This window comes from Neomonachus schauinslandi, chromosome 9 (genome assembly GCF_002201575.2).
Source record: "Neomonachus schauinslandi chromosome 9, ASM220157v2, whole genome shotgun sequence".
In the NCBI taxonomy this organism is placed as follows: Eukaryota; Metazoa; Chordata; class Mammalia; order Carnivora; family Phocidae; genus Neomonachus; species Neomonachus schauinslandi.
In genome coordinates, this window is record NC_058411.1 from 4473788 (window position 1) to 4499964 (window position 26177).

General features: G+C 47.5%; 1 protein-coding gene across 2 annotated transcripts in view; it reads right to left on the reverse strand.

Moving 5' to 3' along the window:
• The window catches only part of WDR25 (WD repeat domain 25), a 139181-nt gene that overhangs the window by 19327 nt on the left and 93677 nt on the right, over positions 1 to 26177 (reverse strand). For both annotated transcript variants that reach the window (XM_044917903.1, XM_044917904.1), the window contains one exon: positions 20679 to 20809. In XM_044917903.1, the coding sequence (XP_044773838.1) occupies positions 20679 to 20809 (131 nt within the window). The remainder of the gene's footprint in view (positions 1 to 20678; positions 20810 to 26177) is intronic.

Here is a 26177-nt window from a genome sequence, read left to right on the forward strand (position 1 = left end):
CATCCAAACATTGGAAACTACAAAACACTGCTCAGGGAAAGAAACTAAAGAAGACCTAAATAAACACAGAGAGATGGTACGCTCATGGATCAGAGGACTCAATACTGTTAAGATGTCAATTCTCCCAAAACTGGTCTGTAAATTGGACACAAATACCAGCAGGCTTTTTTTTTTTTTTTGTAGCAATTGACAAGGTGATTGCAAAATTGATATGGGAATATAAAGAACCTAGAATAGCAAGAACAATTTTGAAAAAGAAAAAGTTGGAGGACTTGCACTACCAAAATTCACACACTGCTACAAAGCCATGGTAACCAAGAGAATGTGGTCAAGCAATCAATGGAACAGAACTGAGTATCCAGAAAGACACCCATGCTTACATGGCCAGCTGATTATCAACCAAAGGTCCAAAAACAATCTAATTGGAAAGGAATGTCTTTTCAGAAAATGGTGCTAAAACAACAGAGTATTCCACACAACAAAAATATAGGAAGAAACCTTACTGATACTGTACAGAACAATTAACTCAAAAGGGATCACAGACCTAAAAGTATAAGCAAAAGTGTGGAAAATTTTATTTCTTTATTTTTTAAGTAATCTCTACACCTAACATGGGGCTCGAACTCATGACCCTGAGATCGAGAGTCACAGGCTCCCCTGACTGAGCCGGCCAGGTGCCCTGACAGTATGAAACTTTTAGACGAAAACATAAGGGAAAATTTTTGCAACCTTAGAGTAGGCAAGAATCTCTTAGATAGAACACAGGAAATCATGGAAGGGGAGAAAACAATCGAAGAATATACAAAGAACTCCTAGAACTACTACTACTTTTGCTGCTTCTCCTTTTCCTTCATCATCATCATCATCATCATCATCATCATCTTAAGTGGGTCAGAGATTTGAACAGACCCTTCATAGAAGATACTCAATATTCAAACCCATGAATCAGGAATGTAAAATTAAAACCACAACCAGACACCACTGCACACCCATTACAGTGGCTACAATGGAAAAGAAAAGACTGACAAGGCCAGGGGCTAATGAGAGTGTGGTGGGAGTGAAACTCTCCCACACTGCTAATAAGAAATAGTTTGCCAATTTATCATAATTTACACATACACATAGCATACCACTTAGCAATTACACTCTCGGTATTTTCCAAGAGAAATGAACATATATATCCACACAAGACTTGCTCATGGATATTCACAGCAGCTTCATTTATGATAACCAAAAACTGGAAACAACCCAAATTGTCCTTGAACAGTTAATTCATAAACAAACTGATATATCCATCCACGGGAACACGACTTGGCTATCAAAAGGAATCCTGATACATACAAAACGGACGGACACCAAACACACGTGAACTGAGAAAAGCCAGATATAAAAGAGTACCTACTGTAGGATTCCATTTACATAAAAGTCTAGAAAAATGCAAACTGCTCTGTAGTGACAGAAAGTGGATCAGTGGTTGCCTTGGAGATGAAGTACAGGGAGGGATTTATTGCCAAAGGGCAGGAGAAAACTTTTGGGTGATAGAAATATTCTGTATCTTGACTGTGGTGGTGGCTCCATGGATGTATCCATCTGTCAAAACTAACTGAATTGTGCACTCTAATGCATGACAGTTAACTGTACATAAGTGATACTTCAGTAAAGTTGATTAAAAAAAAAAAAAAGACACAAGACCCAGGGAGCAAGGGTGGGGGAAAAATTAAAAACAAACAAACACGGGGCGCCTGGGTGGCTCAGTTGGTTAAGCGACTGCCTTCGGCTCAGGTCATGATCCTGGAGTCCCTGGATCGAGTCCCGCATCGGGCTCCCTGCTCAGCGGGGAGTCTGCTTCTCCCTCTGGCCCTCTTCCCTCTCATGCTCTCTCTCATTCTCTCTCTCTCAAATAAATAAAATCTTTAAAAAAAAAATAAATAAATAATAAAAATAAAAACAAACAAACAAAAAAAGACACAGAAGCCTACTTTAAAGAGGTTCACTCACCAAATACAGGGCAATCTGAGTATTGGAATAATAGCCACAACTGATTGAAACATATCAAATATGTTATAAATCCATGAGTTCATAACGATACTTTAAAAAAAGCAAAACAGTGGCGCCGTTTAAACGGCCAACTCTTGATTTTGGCTCAGATCATGATCTCAGGGCCTCGGATCTAGCCCCAGGTCAGGCAGCGGGGAGTCGCCTTGAGGATTCTTTCTCTCCTTCCCTCTCCCTCTGCCCCTCCCCCTGCTAACGTGTGTGTGCGTGCTCTCTCTCAAATAAATAGGTAAATCTAAAAAACAAGAAAAGAAAAGAAGTGTATCTTCTCTGGCCCTACTCCAGACCCCGAGTCAGAATTAGAAGCAGAGCAGCAAGCACCCTGGGTGATTTGCATGCACACCACAGCGTAGGAAGCACTGCTGCAGCTGTAACCACGAGTTTATAAAACATACAGGGAACAGAGGAATGTGATAAATGACACCACAGGGGATGCAATAAGGAAAAGGAACATCCAATCAACGTATTCCCCAATGAATAAGTTACAAGGTAAAAAGAAAAGGAACATATTAAACAAGACTTGAGAGATTTATCAACCCAATGTTTGGATTCTGATTTAAACAAAGCAACTGCTTGAAAATGTTTAAAATTATGAGGTAATCAGGGAAATCTGAATATGAATTGGATATCTGACTGTATGAAGGAATTACTGCTAAACTGTTGAGGTGACAATGCTATAATAATACTTTTTTTAAGTCCTTACCTCTTAAAGAAACAAAAGTACGTACAAATGAAATAATAGCATGTTTCTGGGATATGCTTCAAAATAATCCAACAGTGGGGGCTGGAGGGAGGAGATTGCTGGGAAAATGGGTATGATTATAGAGAAAAGCTTGGCTGTAAATTTATAATTGTTGAGACAGCATGCTGGTTGAATGGAGATTCATCAAGAGTCTCTCCACTTTGATATATATTTAAATTTATCAGTAATACAAGGTCCCTTTACAGTGGTCTGTGGGGAGCAGTAAGCTCCGCTAACGCTAGCTTTTCTTAGTGTCAGCAAGGTCTGAAGTAAGCAGAGTGGGGACTTGCTAAAATCAAGCAGTAAGTATGGAACAGACACAATTAAAGTAGAATTACAGCAACAGCAATACATATGTGTCCTGTTTTGTCCAGAACCCTGTCCCACCCTGCCAACAGGACCCCAGTGGTCTTCAGAGGCTGGGGCTGAGTCACCCAGGCTGGAGGCAACATGTTGTGTAATGAGACTCTGGAGCTTGGCAAATCTCCTACCTAGGTGCCAGTGGTTTCTATGGAAACCACCAGAGAATGATATTTCAGAGAGCACAAAGCATCTCTACTGGCCTCTACCGGCTTTGTTCACACTTACCCATCAGCATCTGAGATCCAGCCTATCAAAGCAGGCCTCATGGCTCACTTTTAAAATAGGTACAGCTCATTATAAAGCACCTGCTCTCAAATGTTTCCAAGGAAACAGAGGCCCCAAGATGCCCCTCTCTAAATTCATTAGCATTTAACACGCCTTAATGAGGCTTAAAGATGGCGTGCTTTAATAACCATACGCTGAGGGAGGACACCTTTCCCTTTTACATTTAGGTATAACTGATGAGCTGGCTCAAGCTCCCAGAGGACCAGCCTAGGCTCCAAGCCTTCCTTAAAGGGAGTGTTGGGAGCACTATGTGTCTACACAGCTGGGAAGGGCTCCCTGTCTCTAAAGCCTCCCTTGGGGTGTTCAGGTCTGGGCCACAACTTAAAAATGGCCAGGATGAAGGCCCTGCATTGATAGGCTAACCTTATTTCCTAACCCCCCTCTAAACACACACACACACACACACACACACACACCCCTATGTGCACTCCAACCACACAGACTCCTTACCATTCCCTCACCTGTCAAGCCCATATTTTATGCCTCTTTACCTTCATGCCTTTGTGTATTCTTTATGTCTAAAATACCCTACACTGACTCTGCTGTCTAGAAAACTCCTATGCATCCTTTAAAACCCTCTGCCCACCAAGCCTCCCAAAAGTGCCAAGCAGACTCATCAGCTCCTTCGGTTGGCCTTTCATTACCCCTCCAGGGCAGCTCTCATCACTCTACATCCTAACTGCCCAATAGTATCTGTCCCCTCCCCTCCACTGTGACCTGAGGGTTTGGGGCAGGGGTGAGCCTCATTCTCCTCCATCCCATGGCCACTTGCCACCCAGCAGGTATTCAATAAGTGTTGGAAAGATTCCCTGATAAATCAATCTAAACCAAGCAGCTCGAGGACATTGGTGGGAGTGAGCGCGTGAGGAACAGTGAGTTATGTTGGGGCCTCTAGCCCCCCTAACCCTGGGAGAGGGAGCAGACACTCACCACACGAGGCCTCAGCTGAGCCATTCCCAGCTAAACCCTAGCGCTGAGGGGGGTGCTGCTCCATACAGACCACATCACAAAGTTCAGCCCCTTCCAGACAGATGGGAAAACTGAGGCCCAAATGTGGGGGACTCACAAGGGCCACTTGGGCCTTCTCCCCTTAAAGGGATGGGGTGGAGGGAAGGTCTGTGAAGCTGCTCCGCAGACAACTGAGAGAGGAAGATGGCACCATCTGTCCGGAGCTGCATGGGAGGGCGAGGATGAGGGCCAGGAGAGCACGGGGTAGACCTCTCCCTGAAATTCCTGGAACTGTCTGGGGGTCCTGCCTGGGGCACCTTCTCTGGGTCCAAGCAGAAGCAGAACACATACCCAAGGGCAGCCTTCCTAGGTGTGACCCCTCAATGCAGCCTGAATTGCTGACCAGGTTGCAGGGAGGCAGGCCATGGGCTTCAGGCCTGGGGAGAGGGGGACATGAAGAGGATCCCTGGAGAGAAGCAGCCATCTGTGTCTCACTCTCCAGGAGCCCCACCGACCACCCCTGGACAAGTCCTGAGCTGCCACCTTCTGTTGTCTCTGGGGGTATCTACTGGCCAGGTTCCTGGGCATCACAGACACGGACAGCTGCTGGGGTCCCTGGGGCCAGGGTTCCCACTGCAGCATCTCCGAAGGTCCTACTTTCAGTTCTTCCCCCACATTCTGAGCATCCGTACTTCCTAGGCAATAATTAATTCATCTCTCTTTTAAAAATTAATCAAAGACATGGGGGGAGTGTATATGGGAGTCTCTGATCAGCCTGGAGGACCTATGTTCTCACACTGGGCGAGAACATCCTCAGCCAAAAGTGCAGACACTCGACATTGCGGTCAGGCACACTGCCCGGCTAGGCCAAAGGCACAATCCCCACTCAGCTTTCAGCAACACTGAAGACAGCTCATGAATGCCGATTTCCAGATCTCGTGGGGGGCACACCCTGTGGCGATCATCATCTGAGAACACCAGGATGGCAGATGGCACTAAGTGAACACCTACTGTGTGCTATGTACGTTACTAAGTGCTTTACATTAACTTCACTTAATCCTCAGAACCAGGGATTTGGGATTACTGGCCCCACTGTGCTGCCGAGGATGCCCAGATTCAGAGAAATAAAGTGGCCTGCCCAGGATCACACAGCTGGGTGGAGGCAGGGCCAGCAGGACACCAATCTGTGGCCCACACTGGAGCCTGGCTCCTCCCTACTGCACATCACAGGCTGCCCAGCCAGAGGCACAGAGTAGCTGCTCAATTAGTGCCTGCTGAATCTGAAATGAATCTGAACATACCCATCAGACAAGCCGTCACGTCAGAGACTGTGAAATTTTAAATTACGGATACAGAACACTAGGGAAAGGAAGAAAAGCAGAAAGAGACAATTACATATGTATCCACGTTGCAGATCCTCTCAAGTGAAAAACTGATTTTCCTCACTTTACAACGGAGCCACGAATTAAATCGGGTTCTAACAATATAGCCACCCCCCAAGGGCAGCCCAGCCCTGCAGAGTCTGGGCCCCTGTGCTATGCATGGCCTATGAGCACCTCTTCCCGGCATCCCTAACACTTAAGAAGCAAGGAGGGGCAGTGAACAAAGGCTCAGGCCTACTCTGGACAAGAGATGGAGGCTGTGGAGATCCCCTGTCTAGCCCCAAACACCAGGTCCTACCCAGTCCTGACGACTTCAACCAGGACACTGTGTGTGGGGGGGGGATCTATCTCTCTGGTAAGTCACAGGAACCAACAAAGGCCACTGAGCAGTGCACTGGCCTTGGGCTGGGCTATAGAGAATGCCCCATGCCCAGCACACCTCCTTCTGACCATCACCCCTGTCCCTACTTCTCACTGTCCAAAGCCAGAGTGGATCTCACACCACCAGGCCACTGGAAGAAGGAGCAGAAGAGATGAGCTGGCCTATCTCCCAGGCAGCCAGTCCCTGGGCAGAAGAGGACGAGGAAGAGGGGAAGGGCAGGACCTCTTCCCGGGTGCAAGCAGGCCCAGAAGCACACAGAACCACAGTAACGTGCAGAGGAGAGTGAGTGAGCGCCCCCCTCTCCCAGGGCACCTCCTGTGTCCCCACACCAATGAGTACACTGGAGACCAGCAGGAGCTGACCCATCTGATCAGGATCCTCAGTGAACACAGAAGAGGTGAGGGGGAAGCACGAGGCTATGGCATCCTCCCAGAGGACAGCAATGGGATCCTAGGGATCCCCTGGGTGGGGCCAGGGCCTGGGCAGCATCAGGGGGAGGGTGAGAGCACTGGGCCCAGAGCCAGGGGAACGCTGGGCAGGCCACTCCTTGTCCGTGGCTCTCATCGAGGGACAAGCATCCTGCTGCCTGTGTCGTTAACAGGGCTACACACACTGCTTCACTACTATTGTTCAAAGTCCCCATGGCCCACAGACCAAATGGCTGCACTTAGGGACGGTGCATGAGAGAGTCCTATACTGACAGCTATCTGAGACTTGGGGCCCAGCGATCTCTCCCTGTAAGGAAAGGCACCTTCTCTAAGAAGTCCCTCCTAGTCTGCCCTCAGAACCACTCACATACCCCCCAAATGGGGGCCCCATTTCCCAGTGCTGGTAGTCCATGAGAGCTTAGGCCCCTCCCCTGGCATCTTAAGGACACCTCTGCTGATTTCCAATCTTTCTATTCCACCTAACTCCAAATCCTGAATTCTACACTCATCAGGCTGCAATTCCTGCTGGCCGCCCGTCTGAGGTCTGAGGCTGGGGTGACTGGCTGATGTCCAGAGCTGAGGAAGATGAACCAGAGCACAATGGACTTTGAACCCTGGGACCAGGTCCGCGACCAAGACAGGGGCCCCAGAAAGAAGCAGGCCTCGCTGCGCTGGCCCTCAGCCCCACTTCCTTCTGCCTCATGTAGGTGGCAGTCCCTCCTCTAGCACCCCCTGCTCCCTCAGCCACTCCACCTTCTCCCACCCCCCGCCCATCCATCCTGCTGCACCAGCTCTGCCTCAGGATGGAGGTGAGCATGCATAAGCTGCACCCATGCTAAAAACAAACTAACACCCCAACCCCACCCTTCAGGGTGAACAGGTAATCCCTCCTGGAAGGGAGTGGGCAGTGGTACCCAGGACCTAAAACCACGCATACCTCTTAATCCATTCTGCATCTAGGGATTTACACACAGAGATGTTTACCTTAGTGCTGTAATAAAGGAAACACTGGTATGATAAATAAATGAAGGACTGGTTAAATACATTATAGTATATTGAGTAATTATTAAAAATTTTATCATCTAAAAAAATATTTAAAAAAAAAAAATTTTATCATCTAAAAACTTTTTAACGATATCGGAAACACTAATGCTATCATATTAAGTTGGGAGAAATTACATAAAAATGTAAATATGCACATAAAACCCCGGAAGGAGGGAGACCAGCTGTCAGCGGTGGTTGCGGCTGGGTTGGGAGTGAGTGAGTGATTCTCCCCATCACAGTTTTCCGTCTCCCAAGGAGCCGACGAAGAGCATGTCGCTTTTGCAGTCAGAAAGAGTGTGTGGAGAACGAGCCCCCTTCCGCTCTCAAGGCATGGGCGCACGTGTGTCTCCAGGTCACATGGACCCTCCCCCAGCTGAGACGGCCCTTCCCCCGACCTTGCAGTCCAGGATCCAGCTCTCAGCCCGAGATCTCAGGCTGCTCCTTCGTCAATTCCTCTCCTCCATCTTCTTTGGAAAATAATTTACCTACTCTTTTTATCAAGAGTGAGACCAGCTCCTAGCAAACAAGTCATACCAGTCTGGGAAGGTGTGAAGTCCTCCTCCGCCACCGCCATGCCCAGGCCAGTGCTGTGAGCTGGCAGCTGCAGGGAGGGCGTGGGGCAGGCCCTGTGCTGGGACCCAGGCTGAGGGAGACAGGCTGGGCGATGCAGAGCCACCCGCACCTGCACAGGAGGCCTGGACCTGCCCCAGTGGGCGCTGCAAGGTCAGGAGGAGCTCCAAGTAAAAGGGGAATGCATTCCGATTTGCGTTGCCAGAAGATGACACTTGCTGCAGGGTGGAAGACAGAAAAGGGTGGGCAGTGAGTGGCACTGATGGCCCCAGGAGAGAGTGAGGAGCAGTCCTGGGGCGAGGCTGTGGGGACGGAGAGGGAGTGGATTTCATCGGGATGGGCAGCAGACGGAGGGGAAAGGACAGGGCCACCCCTGGCCCGTGTGGCACCCTGGTGCATATCAGAAAAAGAAACCCCATTAGGTGGAGACCACCCCACACCCAGGGCATGACTTGGCCAGCAGAGCATGGGCTGGATTCCAGCCCAAGCCACTCCTCAGCCAGGAGCCTGTGTGCAGTGAACAACCTGCACAACCTCACATGTTGGCCCCAGAAGAGGAAAGCACAGGGATCAAGTTGGTGGGAGGAGGGCAATCCTAAAGCTGCCACCGAGGTTTCTGGCTTGGTCTAGCAACTAGGTGGATTGAGGTGCCAACAGCTGGGCGTGAGGTGTATCCTGTAGCTTCTCTGAATCCTGTAAATTAAGAAGATGTCCTACACATGGCAGGTGCTCAGCAAATGTTCAATGAATAAATGAATGAGGCGAGACAGATAATCAGACCTTTTTATAGAAAACATTTAAATCAAAGACTATAATTAAAAACTGAGAAATTTGCTTGATGTAGAAAGGGCACACAGAAGGTGAGAAGGGGCGTCCGCCCTGCCTTTCCTCTCTGAACACAACATAATGAGTGGACCACTCGGCACAGCCTAATCACAGGATGCACAGCGGCCTCCTCTCAGCACATCCTACCTCCTTTCTCAGCCTTCACGCCAGACCTGCTAACAAGTACCAGGCAGTCTTCCTTCAGGGCAGTTTGGCAAGGCTGTGGCTGCCAGGACAGTCTGTCCACTGATGGGGTACAAAGAAGATCCAGTGCTTATTAAAACTGCACGGCCATCACCACCACCCCATACCTGAGGATCTATTTGCTGGGGCATGGATTGGGGTTACACGAACCTTTCTAAAGTCATAAAATCTTAGTGGAGTTAAGTGGCAGATTCACAGTAATTTGCTCAAGAAATACTGCCTGAACCACTGACCCTGTGCCAACGCATAGGAGTTCTGGGGCTGCCAAGCTGGACAAGCCCATCGTGTCCCCCAGCCCTCACGTGGCTCACAGCCCAGTCGGGGAATGACACTGACAGGCAACTAGAACCCAGACTGAGGGAGGGAGGGAGGCGGCCAGACCAGTGGGGTTCGGGATCAGCTCCTGGAGAAGAGATGTGGAGACTGCAGGACAGGTGGCATCTAGTCAGTAAAAGAGGGGAAATTCAAGGCCAAGAGAGAAATAGGCTCAAAATTCATGTGGGGTCAAGTTGGAGAGTAAGCCCACTGCAGCCTGTCTCCCCACTGATTACAACTGAAACCCTGGGCAAAATACAAAAAGCAACTCCCTGAAGATTCTCACAGAGACGAGAAGAGAGGTAAGGACGTGAAGTGGCTGGCTCAGACGTAAGCTGCTATTTTCCGTCTCTTTCCCTTATTTTCTCTAACAGCTTTGACCTGAGATCAGGCCCCCGGTGGAGCCCTGGTGGCAGCTTCAAAATACAAAAAGCAGAAAGCAAAAAAAAAGATAGAACCAAAAAGAGAAATACACAAATCCGCAATACTGGTGGGGACTTCTCAATAACTGAAACAATAGAGACAAAAAATCAGCAAGGATAGAAGAACTAACTGAACAACACCATCAACTAACGTGAACAAGCTGTCATTTATAGAACTCTCCACCTAATAACAGCAAAATACACATTCTTCCCCGGAGCACATGGAACACAACAAAACAGACCGTATCCTGGGTCATAAATGAATCTTAACAAATGTTAAAGGACCGAATTCATGCCAGTTATGTTTTCTGATCATAACACAGTTATTCTAGAAATTAATACCAGAAAGATATCTGGAAAGTCTTACACATTTGGAAACTAAACAATATACTTCTAAATACCCCACAGGTCAAAGAGAAGTAAAAATAAACTTAGAAAATATTTGAATCAAACAGAAATTAAATACAGTGTACTGAGATTTGTGGGATGCATGCTTAGAGGGAAACGGGGAGCATTAAAATGCTTATTATATTAAAAAAAACTTCATATCAGTCATCTAATTTGCCACCTTAAGAAATCAGGGAGAGAGAATATTAAACCCAAAGCAAGGAGAAGAAAATAAAAATAAGAGCAGAAATTAATGAAGTTGAAAGTAGAAAAATAGCACAGAAAATCACTGTTTCATTGAAATGATCAATAAATCTCTAGTTACACTGATTAAGAAAAAAGGAAAAAGAAGAAAACACAAATGCCAATATGAGGAATGAAAGAAGAGACAGAATCTAATAATAAAAGACAGAATCTGAAGGATAATAAAGGTGTAACTACTTTGGAAACAGTCTGGCAGATTCTCGGAAGGTCACCAGCAGAGCTACGCCACGACCCAGAGATCTCAGTCCTCAGTCAGACACGAGAGAAACGAAAACATATGTCCACACACAAAAACTTATAAATGAATGTCCATAACAATACTCGTAACAGCCCAAACATGGCAACACCACAAATGTCCACCATCTTGGGAATGGGTGAACACAATGTGGGGATGCATACGATGGAATAATACTCAGCTATGAAAAAGGAATGGAATTCTGGCTTCTGTGACAACATGGATGACCCCTGAAGACATGATGCTAAACAAAAGAAGCTGGTCACAAAAGACCACACATTTTCAGATTCTGTTTATACAAAATGTCCAGAATGGGCAAATGCACAGAGACCCTAAGAGCAGTGGTTGCCCAGGGCGGGGGGTGCAGGAGAGGGAGGGGTCAGGGGGTGAGAGATGACCTCTAAAGGGCACAGGGTTTCTTTCTGAGGTGATGAAAGCATTCTAAATTGACTGTGGGTGATGGCTATAGAACTCCAATGAATATACTAAAAACTAATGAATTGTACACTTTAAATGAGTGGGTTGTATGGTATGTGAACTACATCCCAATGAAGCTGTTACCAAAAAACATAATAAGTACTTAAAGCATAGTAAGATAAAAATAGCCAGGGCATCAAACCCATGATTTCTTTGGATGCCATTAGTTACAGCAAACTAAAAAATGGTTTCAAGTAAAACAAATTATGAGTCAATTTCAATAAAAATATGAAGATCTCAAAAATCTCAAGAACAGGTGCTCAGTGTAACACAGATTATTTTAGTGACAAAATGCATTATAAAGGACTCATAGGTTAGAATTATATAAATATTATATTTACATAGTCATTACAGGTCCAGAATCAATGCTTTTTATTTTCTGAAATACCTTATTGCATTTTTAAGGGCAGAAGTCATCAAAGGGGTGTTAAAAGTCTCAGGCCATCCCTCCTGAGTACCATGGGTCTCCTGTTGCCACCCACCGAGCTCCAGTCACATGTCGGACTGGCAGCCCCAAGAAAGGGCAACAGAGTGGAACTGAAGAGAGAGGGCAGACTGGGCGGCAGGTCTCTGAGGTTCTGGTTTCTGGGAACCATTCCCCCAGCTCTACCCAAAACTTTGGAGGACCCAGGAGACACACAGGGACCCCCTAGCTGCCTGTGAAGGCAGCCAGTGAGGCAGATAGATCCATCACACATCAAAGAAACGTACGTCCTCAGTGGGGGTTTCCACAGTGCCTTCTTCTAGACTGGTTCCTCCTAGAGGGCAAGGACTAAATGGATTTTGTCACACCACATGCCTGGTGTCTGCTGGGGGCTCATAGCATTTTTATGACATCAATAAATGAAATGTGCAATTAGGGGGAGGGAAAATTTAGAATAAGCCCTGGGTTCAGATCCACACCCCACACGGCTGCCAGCCCCTGTGCCGACAGCTACCCCCTTCAGAACAGCTTCCTTACCTACACCTTGGGGGCAGAAAGGCTGCAACTCACAGACCTGCTGGGACTATGTTTTCAGGCCTGAGGCCCACCAGAGCCCTGACACCAGGCACAGAGCTGCATGTGGCCAGGCTGAGTGAACATCTGAACAAAGCACACAGCACTCACTGACAAAGTGCTTTTCTTACACACAAGACTCAAGTTTCATTCATGCTGTGAACAGGAAGCCCTGCAAGGGTGTGGGAGTCAAGCCACCTGGTTCAAGGTCTTACCCCACTATCAGCGGGCCGCACATGCTAGCTGAATGCTGAACTGAACCCTCCCGAACCTGGATGCCCTGCCAGTGGAATGGGGAAACAGCTGCCCCAGACTGCTGTGCACTGGCTGAGCTGTCATACAGAGAGTGCTCAGTATAGGGGCCGGCAGGTGGCAGGGATCAGTACCAACTGCTGACAGTGGCCAGAGAGCACCCCAGCCCCACTCCTGCTCAACAGATGGGGCACCAGTAGTTCAGAAAGGACGGGAATCAGCCAAAGTCACAAGGAGTACAGTGGCCACACTCCTCTCTGCACCAGGCTCTCCAGGCCCTTCCCCATCTCTTCGTCTCTGTTAGCCTCCTATTCTCATATGCACACAAAGTTTCGTTTGAGGCAAAACTTAGAACTGCAGAAAATACAAAGAGTCCAAATAAAAAGTCTTTTTAATACAAAGCTGATGAAAGAGACAAATGGAAAGTAATCAAAACCTCATTAGGGCAAATAAGCAACCTGCCTGCAACACACGAGAACTAATGGCACGGAGTCTCTCAGGCAGCTGCCATCACGGGAGTGCACATTCCAGGGCAGAAACCCTACAAAATGCCACTCGGGATGCTCACCCAAGCCCCCAGACCGTGGCCCCCAGGGCTGTGGTTCACAGCTCTGACTCAACATTAGAATCACCAGGAGAGTTTCCGAACCTCATGCCCTGGCTGTCTCTGCACAGGGTGGGGGCTGGGCCAACCATGTTCGCTGACGCTCTCAAGGTGCTTCTGGCCACTGCATCAGGCCAGGTCAGCAGCCCCTCGCTGCTTAGGTGGCTCACAGCATTCCCACTCAAGGGAAGGATGCCCACGGCAGAAGCGACAAATGAGCAAATTAATGAATGGTGGCTCAGCTTCTGCTTCCTGGATGGGCTCACTAGATGGGATTTTTTTTTTTTTTTAAGATTTTATTTATTTATTTGAGAGAGAGAATGAGAGACAGAGAGCACGAGAGGGAAGAGGGCAGAGGGAGAAGCAGACCCCCTGCTGAGCAGGGAGCCCGATGCGGGACTCGATCCCGGGACTCCAGGATCATGACCTGAGCCGAAGGCAGTCGCTTAACCAACTGAGCCACCCAGGCGCCCAACTAGATGGGATTTTTAAAACTTGGTCTTGATCAGGGCTGTTAGTCATTCAGGCACTAGTACTCCCCACCTTTCCACCCAGGGCCTACTATCAGGTCAACACTTTGCTAGGTGCTAGGAATAGAGCAGCAAATGAAGCTAAATCGCCGTCCTCGGGGAGTTTCCGTTCTGCTGGGAAACTACACACATGAGGGAGAGGCTGTGATAAGAGGCCGAGGTAAGGGTCCAAGCAGTCGGAAGGGAGAGCCAGCAGCCTCCCCCACTGACACCTGCATGTCAGGACACACACTGGCAGAGGGGCTGGGACAAAGCTCCAAAAGGAGGTCAAGAAACTAACACAAAATCTGGAAGTCAAGACAGCCCTTTACAAGCTTTATAAAAAGAGAAAGAAAAAGATGTAGAACAGGCATGAAATATTGATGATTCACGTCAAACCAATACTAGAGCAAAAGTGAGGTGACCTGTCAGAGCCACGTTATAATGAGAATTTAGCCTAGAACCGGTGGGGTTCTCTCCCCTTCCCACAGAAGGGAAGAGGAACTAGGGCAGAAGCCAAGATCCCAGGTCAGGAGCCACATGTCCTAGATTTGCCAGAGCTTTTCTAATTTCCAATGCTCAATACTGCTCAACTGAAAGGTAATTTGCTGAGGTTGGGGTTCCATAATTTAATCTTACAAAAAGGGTGATTCACTAATTGTGCATTATGATTTGATTCATGATACAAGGGTGAATTTAAAACCTATGTTAACTTGGCTCAAACTACATAGTCATCTTAAAGTGAACTTTAAAGTAACTGCAAAGTAACTATCCTGAGCACTCCCCACAGTGCTGGCAGGCCCTGGAGAGCTGGGACCCTCTTATATCTCTGTGGCTCTACAACCCCCAGTCCCTGCTGCGCTCAGAGCCAGGGACATATGAGGCTGGAGATAAGTGAGGCCAGTTACTGTCATTTACCAAACACCAGGGAGCGTGAGAGCTCAGAGCTGGCCAACCACCACACTGTCAGGACCATAACAACACACCTCATCTGATGCAGGATCACCAAAGTCCTCTGCCTCTGTCCTCACTTCCCGAGTGACCAGTTGCAGCTGAACTGCAGCTAGCCTTTATATCCCACTTGTTGGAGGGCCATTCCGTCTGTACAGATCCCAGGGTAGCCGCTGCCCCCAAGCTGGGGGGGTGGGGGGATGGGTGCTGCTTCAGGGCTCCATCATGATCAGAGGGATAGCAGACCCAGGTTACTCCATGAGCACCTGTCTGGTCCAGGCCCTGTGAGAGATGCTGGGGCACAGGCATGACTCAACTCAGCCCCCCACGGGCAGCCATAAATACCTGTCAGCTGAAGGAACTCACAGTCAAGTAAGAAGGCAAGGAGCTATCACTGAAATAGGTCACAGACAGTGCAGACCAATCAAGGATGAAAGCCAAGGGAGCTCACATGACAGAAGCAAGTAACCTCTATGTTCAGAGGCCCTCTGGGCCCCAGCTTCTCAAAGTGTGGTCCATGGACCATTTGCCTCTGCATCTCCTGGGAGCTTGTTAAAAATGCAAGACCTCATCTGCAATGGACTGGATGTGTCCCTCCAAATCTATATGTTGAAGCCCTAATCCTCAATGTGATGGTATCTGGAGGAGAGGCCTTTGGAAGATGATAAGGTTTAGATGAGGTCATGAGGGTGTGGCCCCCATGATGGGACTGGTGTCCTTCTAAGGGAATGAAAAGATTGGAGCTCTCTCCCTCCATTATGTGAGGACACAGCAAGAAAGGAGCCCTCTGCAAGCCAGGAGGAGAGTCCTCACCAGAACCCAACCAGGCTGGCACCCTGATCTCGGGCTCCCAGCCTCCAGAACTTTGCAAAATAAATGTCTGCTGTTTAAGCCCCTATGGTACTTTGTTCTAGCAGCCCCAACAGACTAAGACGTCATCCTCACCGCAGACGGCTGACACAGAATCTGCATCCTAACAAGAGCCCCAGGCGCTCGCCAGCACACGGGTAATGTGCAAAGCCATGCTTTATGGATGGCCTTCTCCTGCCCCCTGGCCATACCCACGGAGAAACCACGGCTGAGAGAGACTGCAGTCTGAGGGGTTTGCCTACAATCACCCAGCTGCATGCATGCTACGAGGAGGCTGTGAGCCCAGGTCTCCTGTAGCTCAGGCCAGCAGCACTGGAAGTTGGGAGGGGCTTCTGGAGAGAGGGACCCCACAGTGACATGAAGAGCAGCCCACAGGTCCCCTGGACTCCAGGCCACACCCATGTTCAAGCACACTGCTGGGAGGAAGAAGTCAGAGATCCCACTGGTGTTACACCAGCTCGAGCCTGCGTGCTCAGCCGACTCACACAGAACACATACTGCTGACCTGCTGGGAAGGAAATCAAGGCACTTTGTAGTGATGAGAGATGTGCTTCAATATTCAAACCTGAGGCAGAGAGAGATCGGCCAAGAAAAGAAGAGAGGGAAGCCAAACAGCCCATTTGCTCTAATGAATTGGGCTGGCCTCGAAAAGTCCAGAATCCCAACATTCATCATTTGGCTCAGCTTAAGGGTCATAAAATCATATGACTGGAAAGTAGCTTAAAAGTTATCTGTTCCAACTACTCTTCAGACTCCATTCTCTCAGAAGGCAGTGAGAGGTTGTCTGGCCCTGCAGTTGAGCTCCGGTGATGGGTTCTATCCCAGAACAGCATGCCTCAGCTCTGTCCTTGGAAACCTACCCCTTGCCTTCAAAATGCTGATTCACAGTGACCCAGTGATTTGAGTTCTGGGACCCAAGCTTAAGGAAGTAAACATCAAATATGGAGAGCACTAGAGGCACAGATGTGTGTCTTACAGAACTGGGTAGTCTGTTTGGAGATTATAACGACAGAGAGAAACTTGACTGAAGAACACAGTTCTCTGGAAAAGACATTCTCTGAGCACAAGTTCTCTGTAAGGAGGCCTCTAATACAGTGAGCACAAGGGCACCCACCTTGTCAGCCAGATTGGAAGGCTGAGTCTCCATAATCAATAGAATGACAGATGTCACAGCCAAACCTAGCCACAGCAGGGCCCAGCCAGGTTCGGCAGCCCATGTGGTCTCTGTCATAACTACTCAGCTCTGCCACTGTAGTGTGAAAGCAGCTCCAGATGATACACGAATGAGTGCATGTGGCTGTCTTCCAATAAAACTTTACAAAAGCAAACAGAAGCCAGATTTAGCCCTGGGCTGTAGTTTGCTGACCCTGATCTCCACCTTCACATCTATTTAAGTGGCAAAAAGAAAAAAAAAATAAAGAAAAAAGGAACTATCCTCAATGTCCAACCTAGGGAAATGGTTTAATAAGTTAAACTGTTGGAAAACGACTCATTCGATCCGTATTTATCAAGTGCTGGTTTATGTCAGATTCTGCTCTGAGTACCAGGGATAAGGCAAGAAGCAAGTCAGCTAAGCACTCTGCATCAAAGGGATGGATTGAAAATTCTTCAAGAGTTTGTGATAACAAGGAAAACCCTTACATTACAGTGCTATGTGAAAAGCAAAATATAAAATTATGTATAAAAATAAGACCAGGGCGCCTGGGTGGCTCAGATGGTTAAGCGTCTGCCTTCGGCTCAGGTCATGATCCCAGAGTCCTGGGATCAAGTCCCACATTGGGCTCCCTGCTCCTTGGGAGCCTGCTTCTCCCTCTGCCTCTCTCTCTGTGTCTCTCATGAATAAATAAATAAAATCTTTAAAAAAAAAATAAAAATAAAAATAAGACCAAACAATGTTTTTAAAAAGACACACACATTTAAAACACACACACACACAGGGGAAAAGAACAAAGAAAGAAAAATACTACAATGTTACGAATGTCTACCTTTGGCTGGCTCCACTACCACTTCTCTTTACTTCCCCTCTATCTTTCAATTTCTCATGTGATCACATACTACTTTTACAATAAAACAGTCCCTCCTGTCGTATTTAAAAGGGGAAGCTGGTTTTGATTTTAATCTAAAGTCTGTGTCCCTCCTGCCTCCACCTGCAGTTTTCACCACTGTCTCTGAGGGCAGTCCAAAAAAGCCAAGCTGCTCGGCCCCAGATGTTCAACCACAGAGGAGAGAGCTGGAGGGTTCAGCACCTGGGACAGCGCCATGCACCCTGGCAGCCCACCAGGCTCAAAAGTGAGCCACCCCAGGTGGGAGCCAGAAGATCAGGGAGCCTGTGCCTTTCCTCTCTGGTCCTCTGGCTGCGCCCACTTGAGACACTCAGGCAACACCTGTCAGAGGAAACATAACTGAAGTAGGAGAGAGAGGCTGTCTCTGAGCCTGCTGATACAAAATGGACCTAGCCCTGTGACCCAGACGGGGAGGAGAGGCAGTTGGATTGCTGGTAAAAAGGAAGTAAAAACAAACATTGCACAGATCCCTTTACCCACATTATTAGCTTGGGAGAGACTCGCAAACATGCCAATACCAGTCACAGCAACATCTGCTTCTAATTGCTTCTCCCCCAGCATTTTCAGAGCTTGTCAGATGGTGTCAGCCCTAGGAGAAAATCCAATATTTTTAACAAACTCTTAAATCAGATGGCGTCCTTGGTGAGTAATCTCTTACGTGTTTGGTCTTTGAGGCTAAAAACAGTAAGCACACCTTTAAGGGACATGGCCGTCAGCAGGGGCTGGGTAATCGAAGGTCCCTCTTCAAACAGCATGACTAAGAGTTTCCAACACACGCAGCCCAAATATAAGTGTTCCAGTGTTGTTGTTGTTGTTGTTTTAATTCCACTGTGTCCACTTCTTTACGGGTAACTTTTCTCTCTTTTCCAAATATTTTTGTAAAAAGAAGTTTATGAAAGAAAAATATGAGATTTTTTAAAGAGTACATCTCTCTGTGCTTTAATTTTCCCACAAGATACCTACAGACAAAACTTTACATTTTCTTTTAAAGACACTGTTTCTGTTCTTAGGTTCTCAAAACACCAGCAGCCCCTTCCAACAGCCTGTTGGGAAAGCGCCTTCCTGCAGTGGCTAACTGAACCTTCAAATCTGGGAAGTCCAAGGTGGGGCAGGAGGCAGACCTGGAGAGGAAGCCTTCAAGGAAGAACCTTTTGGTCCTGCAGCAGGCTGGAGCCCTTCAGGGTGGGACCTCAGAACATCCTGAATCCCAAATGCAGGAGGATACTCTGACAGTCTGTACCTTCTTCTTTCAAAGTTAAGCTTAACATGGGCTTTATTATAAACTACCCTGGCTGGGTGCCTCCTTTAGATCAGGGCAGTGCTTCTCAGATCTTGAAAATTAAGTCATCCTAAAGTCATGGAGCACCCCTAGAGGCAGCCTGGCCTTGGCTCTTCCTCATTACTCCTCCATGAACCCATCGTCCTCAAGCCCTGGCTTCTCACTGCTCACCCAAACCAAGACTCACATGACTGAGCGCCTCTCTGCCCAGGGCCAGTCTCCTTGCCTGGAGCCCACGCCCTGCCAGGTCAAGTCGGTCACTGGTCCCCATACACATTTCATACTCCTACCTTCTGTACATACACATTCTGCATGGCTGCCTTCCTCCTTTATTCCCTCACTCAGTCAACCAAGGCTTGCCGAGTACCTACTCTTTTCCAGGCATGATTCTAGAAGCTAGAAGTCAACAGCGAACAAAACAGACAAAAATCCCTCCTCTGGCAGAGCTTATGTTCAAGTGAAGGCAGACAGACAAATAAATAAACATAAAATCCACATACGCCAGGTGATGATAAATGATAGGGAGAACAGTGAGGTAGCAAAGGGGACTAATGAATGCCAGGGGGTGAGCATCAAGGTGGCCAGAGAAGTCAGAGAATGCCTTATTGGAGAGGTGGCATTTGAACAGAACCCTGTAGGGGGGGGGGGGGCCTCTACAGAGAAAATGGGAAAAGAGCATTCCAGGTGGTAGGTGCAGCAGGTGCAAAGGCCCTGAGGCAGGAATGTGCTGATGTGTTTTAGGAAAGGCAGGGATGCTGGCGGTGAGAAGGCAATGAGGGAAGATCATGTAGGCCTTGTAGGCCACTGTGGGGACACTGGCCTTTACTGGGAGCGAAATCAGAGCCTGGAGGTTCTGACCAGGGGAGAGGTACATCTGACTTGCGCTGTGACAGATCACTCTGGCTGCTGTGTTGAGAACAAACTGTAAGGAGCGGGGAAAGAGAGATACCACACTGGAAACTACTGTAATTATTCCAGCGAGAGTCAATGGCAGCTTCAACCAGAGTTACCACAGGATTTGCTCATGGTCTGGATGTGGGGGTGAGAGGAAGAGCAGAGACAGGGATGATTCTGATGGTTCTGGCCTGAACACCTAGACAGGTGGAGCTGCCATTTATTACATGGGTGAAGGTAACAAGAGCAGCGCCTTGGCGAAGGGGGACAGGGCGTTGGCTGGGGTGGAAACCACTTCTCTGTGGGACTGATCATGACCAGCCTCTTAGCTCCAGAAGGAACGTGGTCTCTAAGAAGCCTTCCTCACATCAAGCTGAAAGTGCTCACCCCCGAATGCTGGTCGCCTTTCCCTCACTCCCCCGCAAATCTCTCTTTCTCCCTCACACACATGCACACATACACATGTGCGTGCACGTGAACGCACACACATGAATGCATGCATGCACACATACATGCACACACACAGGAACGCACACATGTGAATGCACACACACGTACACGCACGCATGCGCACACACATACACATACAGTGCCTCTCCACACCAGTTATCTGCATCCACACATTATTCCCTTGAGTAACCCAAAAGCCAATTCATTCTATACCATCTGGAAACATTTGCATACAGTAGATGCTCAGTAAATGCGTTCAGTAACAGGCTACATAGAATCACACCTCTGATGTTTCAATATTCTAACAACTCAAGAATGTTCTTTAAAAACAACTGCACATTACGCTGACCACGGATGAAACATGAATGGTAATTACCCCATCTCCAGGGTCCTGCACCTAGATGCTGGCCCACCCCCAAGCATTCACACCGCCGCGGCAAGCTCCCCTGTGGAGAGGCCGCAGGAGGAAGATGGGCATCACCTTGCCGGTCCTTATATCCCAAGCTTTGACTTCAGGGTGGAAGCCTCCACACACAAAAAGGCTGTGGTCTTTTGGATGAAATTTCAAGGTAGTGATCCTGAAGTCACTCTGACCACTGAAGAGCTGGGTTCCTGCAACACCAAACAGAGAAGAATGAGTTAAAAAATACTCAGATCACAAAATATATACCTTAAAACTCAGATGCCATCTAGTGCAGAGCTATAGGCAGACGCAGCCCATCTGGGCCCGACGGGGCCACGAGACTTCCTGGAAGCACAACAGGGGCAGCAGCACCTTCTGCCTCACGAGCTAGCCAGCCCCCCCCCCCACCCTTGATTAGCTGAACTCCCCTAGAGCTAAGCTAATGGCCGGACCCATGAACGCCGCCACCTTTCTTGTGTTCTATAAATACTGTGGTTCAACTCATCTAAACCACACAATGCCCTACACCTGCTCCACAACTGGAAAAAGCCAAGGCTTGGGGAGATTAAGTAACATTACCAAAGCTGCACCATTAGTACGGAGATTATTTACCTAGGAGTCTAAAAACAAAAACGCAGGATGCTCCAAACTGGTCCTTTTAGGATCAGCCATCTTACAATCATGACCGTACAACAACCCATGAATGGCTTGCTACAGGGTATGGCAGGTAGGGGTGACATGATACTCTGGGCAACAAATGAGAACATGACACCACGGGGGCCTGAGTGCCAGCATGGACAGATGGTGTGGCCAACTGGGGGTCTCAGGATTCAAGACAGTCCTTGTCCTTTACCTATCTGTCATGAAACTGCGGTCAGGCGCTCGTGCACCTGCAAATGTGTGTGTCCATGTACACATACAGTGTGGAAAATGTCTGTTTTGTCATTGGGATCTTTTAGAGGTAAGCTATATAAATAGGTTGAACTCAGGGAATGTGGGGAACAGATCTCTGACCCTGAGCTCAGGTCTGTGGGGTTACAAAGCCAGTCCTCCCTTCCTGTATGTGGTGCCACCTTATATCCCAGGGCACTGGCTATAGTTCTCATGTGTTCAATTCAACACCACTGAAAATGCATCCAAAAACCAGACTGGCCTTGGAAGCCATTCTCACCACCAGCAGTCTCAGTGCTGCCTCTGAACATACCCCCAGGGGCCAGGCCATTCCACACATCCCAGGCATGGTACCTGCTTTGCACCACACCCACCAGGAACTTGAAGGTGGCATCCCTCAGAGATGTCAGCAACGGCTCCCACAGCTCAAGAGGGACCACCCTGACTGTGCTTGGCTCACAGAAACTCCTCCGCTGGAGAGGCAGTGGGCAGTTAGGGACACAAGAAGCCGGTGCCCAAGAAGACCAATGTGACACCAAGATCTCAAGCACCGCTTCCTCTTCTAGGAACCCAGAAACCGTGTTTGCTCATTCATTTCAGAAAGCACTCCCAGCTGCCCTGCTTTGTGTTCAGGACCCCCACACAGTGCTCTACCAGCTCACCAGGTAAGGAAATGAAAGTCATCGACTAGTACTCTCAAGTTACAGCAGGAGCCTTTATAAATCCAATTTGCCTAGATCCGTGGTCTCTGCACTCTTCTGACAGCATGCCCCATCAAGGAAAAGCCCTTAAGCACGTATCTCCGAGATGTGTGTTTGTAAGTACACAGTGTGCTACCATGCCAATAAATTATGAGCATTAAAACACCAAAAATAAACCATTCTAAAGGATGAGACAAGGACAAAATAACCAGTATTTTCAAGTATATTTTAACATGCCATTTACTAAATGCATCAACAAAGCCCTTTGAAATCATTAAACCAAATGAGTTAACAACATTTTTAGTGAGAGCTACCGAACTGGCTCCACTTCCACTTTTTTTTCAAATGTAGGGAACTTTCTGTGACTCAGTGATTTGAAAGTAGCCCAGTTACGGCTTCAGTTTACCCATCGAAGCCTGTCAGAGCTAGCAAAGACTTCTCCCAGAGATGCACAGACCTGGACAGAAGACATTCACCACCGGCATCAAGGGAGATGTTGTCTACTCCCATCTGCCACTGATCCAAAGGAGTGTGTGAACATTTTACTAGGAAAGCTCCGTTTCCCCTCAGGTCAAAGAATGGTTCCTGCGACTAATCAGAGGGTATTACTGCATTCTCACATTTTTAACAACCAAATTCAAAATCCACCAAAATTTTCATTTAAAGGATTTTAAAGCAGAAGAGAAAAACTGCTCCCAAGAGTGCAGATATTAGCGTTTTTAATAGGTGACACATTCACGTACTTTTTGGCAACAAAACCTACAGAATGATGGAAACAAAAACATCTGTTTTCAAAACGTTCTTCCCATAGTACAAACTTCTTGGAAAGCAGTTACTCTCTTGTCTTTATTAAAGTGTCACCTTTCCCATGATGGATGATTGTGATTTTTTTTCTAACATCTTCCAAGGTCCCACAATTTGCAGTTACTTATCATCAGAGAAAATTTGGGGAACACTTGAGCTTTTGTAAATGAAGATTCTACACTTCTTTAAGCTCAACAAGCCCCTGTTGTTGAAACACGCAGTGCACAAAGATTTTCACGGTCATCCTATGTCACTGCAATGGTGTCAAGAGCTGGCCACCTCAGGTCCTATCATCCGTAATGGTGAAGGGACTATAAACAACACTGTCCAACCCAAGGAGAGCAGTTAAGGCAAATATGGGTGTCTGCCTGGTGGAATGTTGAAAAGCTGTTTAAAACTGGAATCACAGACAGTGCTCTTTGGCAAGACGGACAGTACCTGATGCCTATTCTTGAATTATAGAAGAATTAAGTAGGGATTGGTATGGATAGAGACTGGGAAAAAATTCACCAACTTGAAGTGAATTGTTCTACGGGTAGTGAGATAACTTCTTAAATTATACTAATATTGTTGTCATAGTGCTTTTTTTTAATAAATAAAGAATTCTTCCGAAAAGGCATCGGAAAAATGAACAGACTTAGTCTGGGGCCTATGTGTCTCTCTCATTAGGTCAATAGACAAGCAACTCTCTAACAAACAAAAACTCCCCTCCTCAGGAATTAACTTAACTGGAAACCTGGTATTCCTTGAGCTTCCTCTTCTATCCTGAAACTCGTTCAGGCTACAGTTGGTGGTCAGAAACCACCCATGATGTGCCCAGTTAACAGATGCCCCCTCCTAGGGAGGATGGGGCAGAGGGATGCCCACCGCGGTCTCCATACATCCGGGCCAGGACACGGAGCAGCACTTGTGGGGACCTCAGGATGGGCATCAGACTCCAGCTCAGGCCCAGGACGCTTGCTCCAGCCAAGCAGCTAGGGGATCCATCCACGGGATGAGGGAAGGCACGACCATTATGTCCCCCAGATGGAAAAGGGGCACATAGATGCCACTGTGGCCCCCACACCACCGAGAAGGCCCCAGCAGGCCCGAAATCTGTCCTCCTGACAGAGGCAACTGTGCCCACTGCTGACCTCTTGCTCCTTCAGATTCACTGCCAGTCCTTAAGCCCAAAAGGAAGAACAAATGATCTGCCTAGAGAAAAATGTTCCTTGTTTCTTGGACCATGGCATATAACCATATGCTTATTTCAGAAATGGCAATGAATTAGCCATATCTTTCAAAAAGTGCAGTGATACAGTCTTGTCAACAATGGGGAAAAGATGGGAGGAAAGCAAAAGCTGAGTTGCTAAAAGATGAGGACTGAGCTTTTTCTGCTAAAAAAAAAACCATGTATTTCTGCGTGTTATTCTTCAACCTCCTAAAGAGATTGAGAAGAGAATCTATGTCTCTTAAGTACTAAAATGTTCTTCTTAGAAGACAAGCTTTATGTCTTTCCTCCTAGTTTTGTTTATAAGAACTAGGTCTTTGCTGTACTTGTTTGTTAAAAGGGTCCGAAACTAAAAGATTTTAAAATTTCTAATAAGCTTCCAGATACATAATGGGAAACACAAAGGGAAGGAGGTCGAGCACAATACTGCGGCTCAGAAATCAGGACCCCAGCCACCACTGTCCAGCACTGTGCTCGGAACAGGAGGTGGCGCAGTCTCAGAGGGGCTGAAAGCCACACAGACCCAGGTGCCATCCCAGCCCCGTCACTTCCAGAGGAGGGACCTTGGAAAGGTCCCTTGGGCAGGTCCCTCACTGTGGTGTGTCCAGGGCCACACAAGGCTGTCCGGAGGGCGACACACAACATACATACTACATATAACATAAAGTGTTCTGGAGGACATGGCAAAGAGCAAACAACAAAAGGGAGCCTTTGACTATTTGAAAAAAATTAAAACCCAAATTACTGAATTCATCCTTGCTTAAATTAAAAGCTAAAACCAGGGGGCTCCTGGGTGGCTCAGATGGTTAAGCATCTGCCTTCGGCTCAGGTCATGATCTCAAGTCCTGGGATCGAGCCCACATCCGGCTCCCAGCTCAGCGGGGAGCCTGCTTCTCCCTCTCCCTCTGCCTCTGCCTCTCCCTCTGTTTGTGCTCTCTCTCTCTCTAATGAATAAATAAAATTAAAAAAAGAAAGAAAGAAAGAAAAGAAAAAAGCTAAAAACCAAAGGCTGTAAGTTTTTAACAGCAGGAACCTTGAGAGAGGAATGATCTGGAGTTTCTATCTTGAGGCTATGAGAACACGATGCCCTGGGCTAGCCTTTACATTTTGTTGAAGAGACATGGACAAAGGCTGGAAATATTTATCGGAGACTATCTCCAACGTGAACACTAGCCACGCTGAAGGTGAAGGTCCTTTCTCGTCAGATTTGTTCCCACTCTACCTTCTCATACATCAAGTACCTTGTTTATCACGTCCTCTGGCGATGCTACTTTAAGCACAATGGTTAGTTGCTACGTAACCTTTAACCCTGAGACTATCTTTGCTTGTTTACAGGTTTGTTATAGAAAGTTCTATTTATTCACTGTATGCTGCTTATAGGAAATTGAGTTTTTAAATATTTAATCCACTAACACTGGCTTTATTGATCTGGTTATAATGAACTCAACCAGTACAAGAACTGTTCAGATCCTCTTGGAGTTAGGAAAAATCACTTCTTTTCCTCCTTGAATCAATAATGGTACAAATAAACTATAAATCGTCATTAGAGCAAAAATATGTTTAAAACAGATTGCAGAAACTTAATTTGTTCTCTTGACACTATTATAACTACCCATGCTTCCATCACCAATGATGCTAAGATAAGGCAGCTGGTAACACTAGCCAGGAAATTCCTCAGAGTTGCCCCCTTCATTTCTCAGCTGGAGACCCAGGTGACCACCCACGTGGCTGGGGCAACACTGCCTGTCCACCCTAACGCCTACCTTGGGGAACTCTATCGTATGCAAGGCTCTGGGTCCCCAAAGGGTCCTCCTCTTCCACTCAGCATGTCTGGCCCCCAGCCTAGTTCCTTGCACACAACAGACATTTGATCCAGGTCAGATGAAAGCCAAGTATGGGTCCCCAAGAAAGAGAGGGGAAGTTCATGCCCTCCTCTGCAGGGAGATGGCACCTGTTACCTCCAGGCTTGCA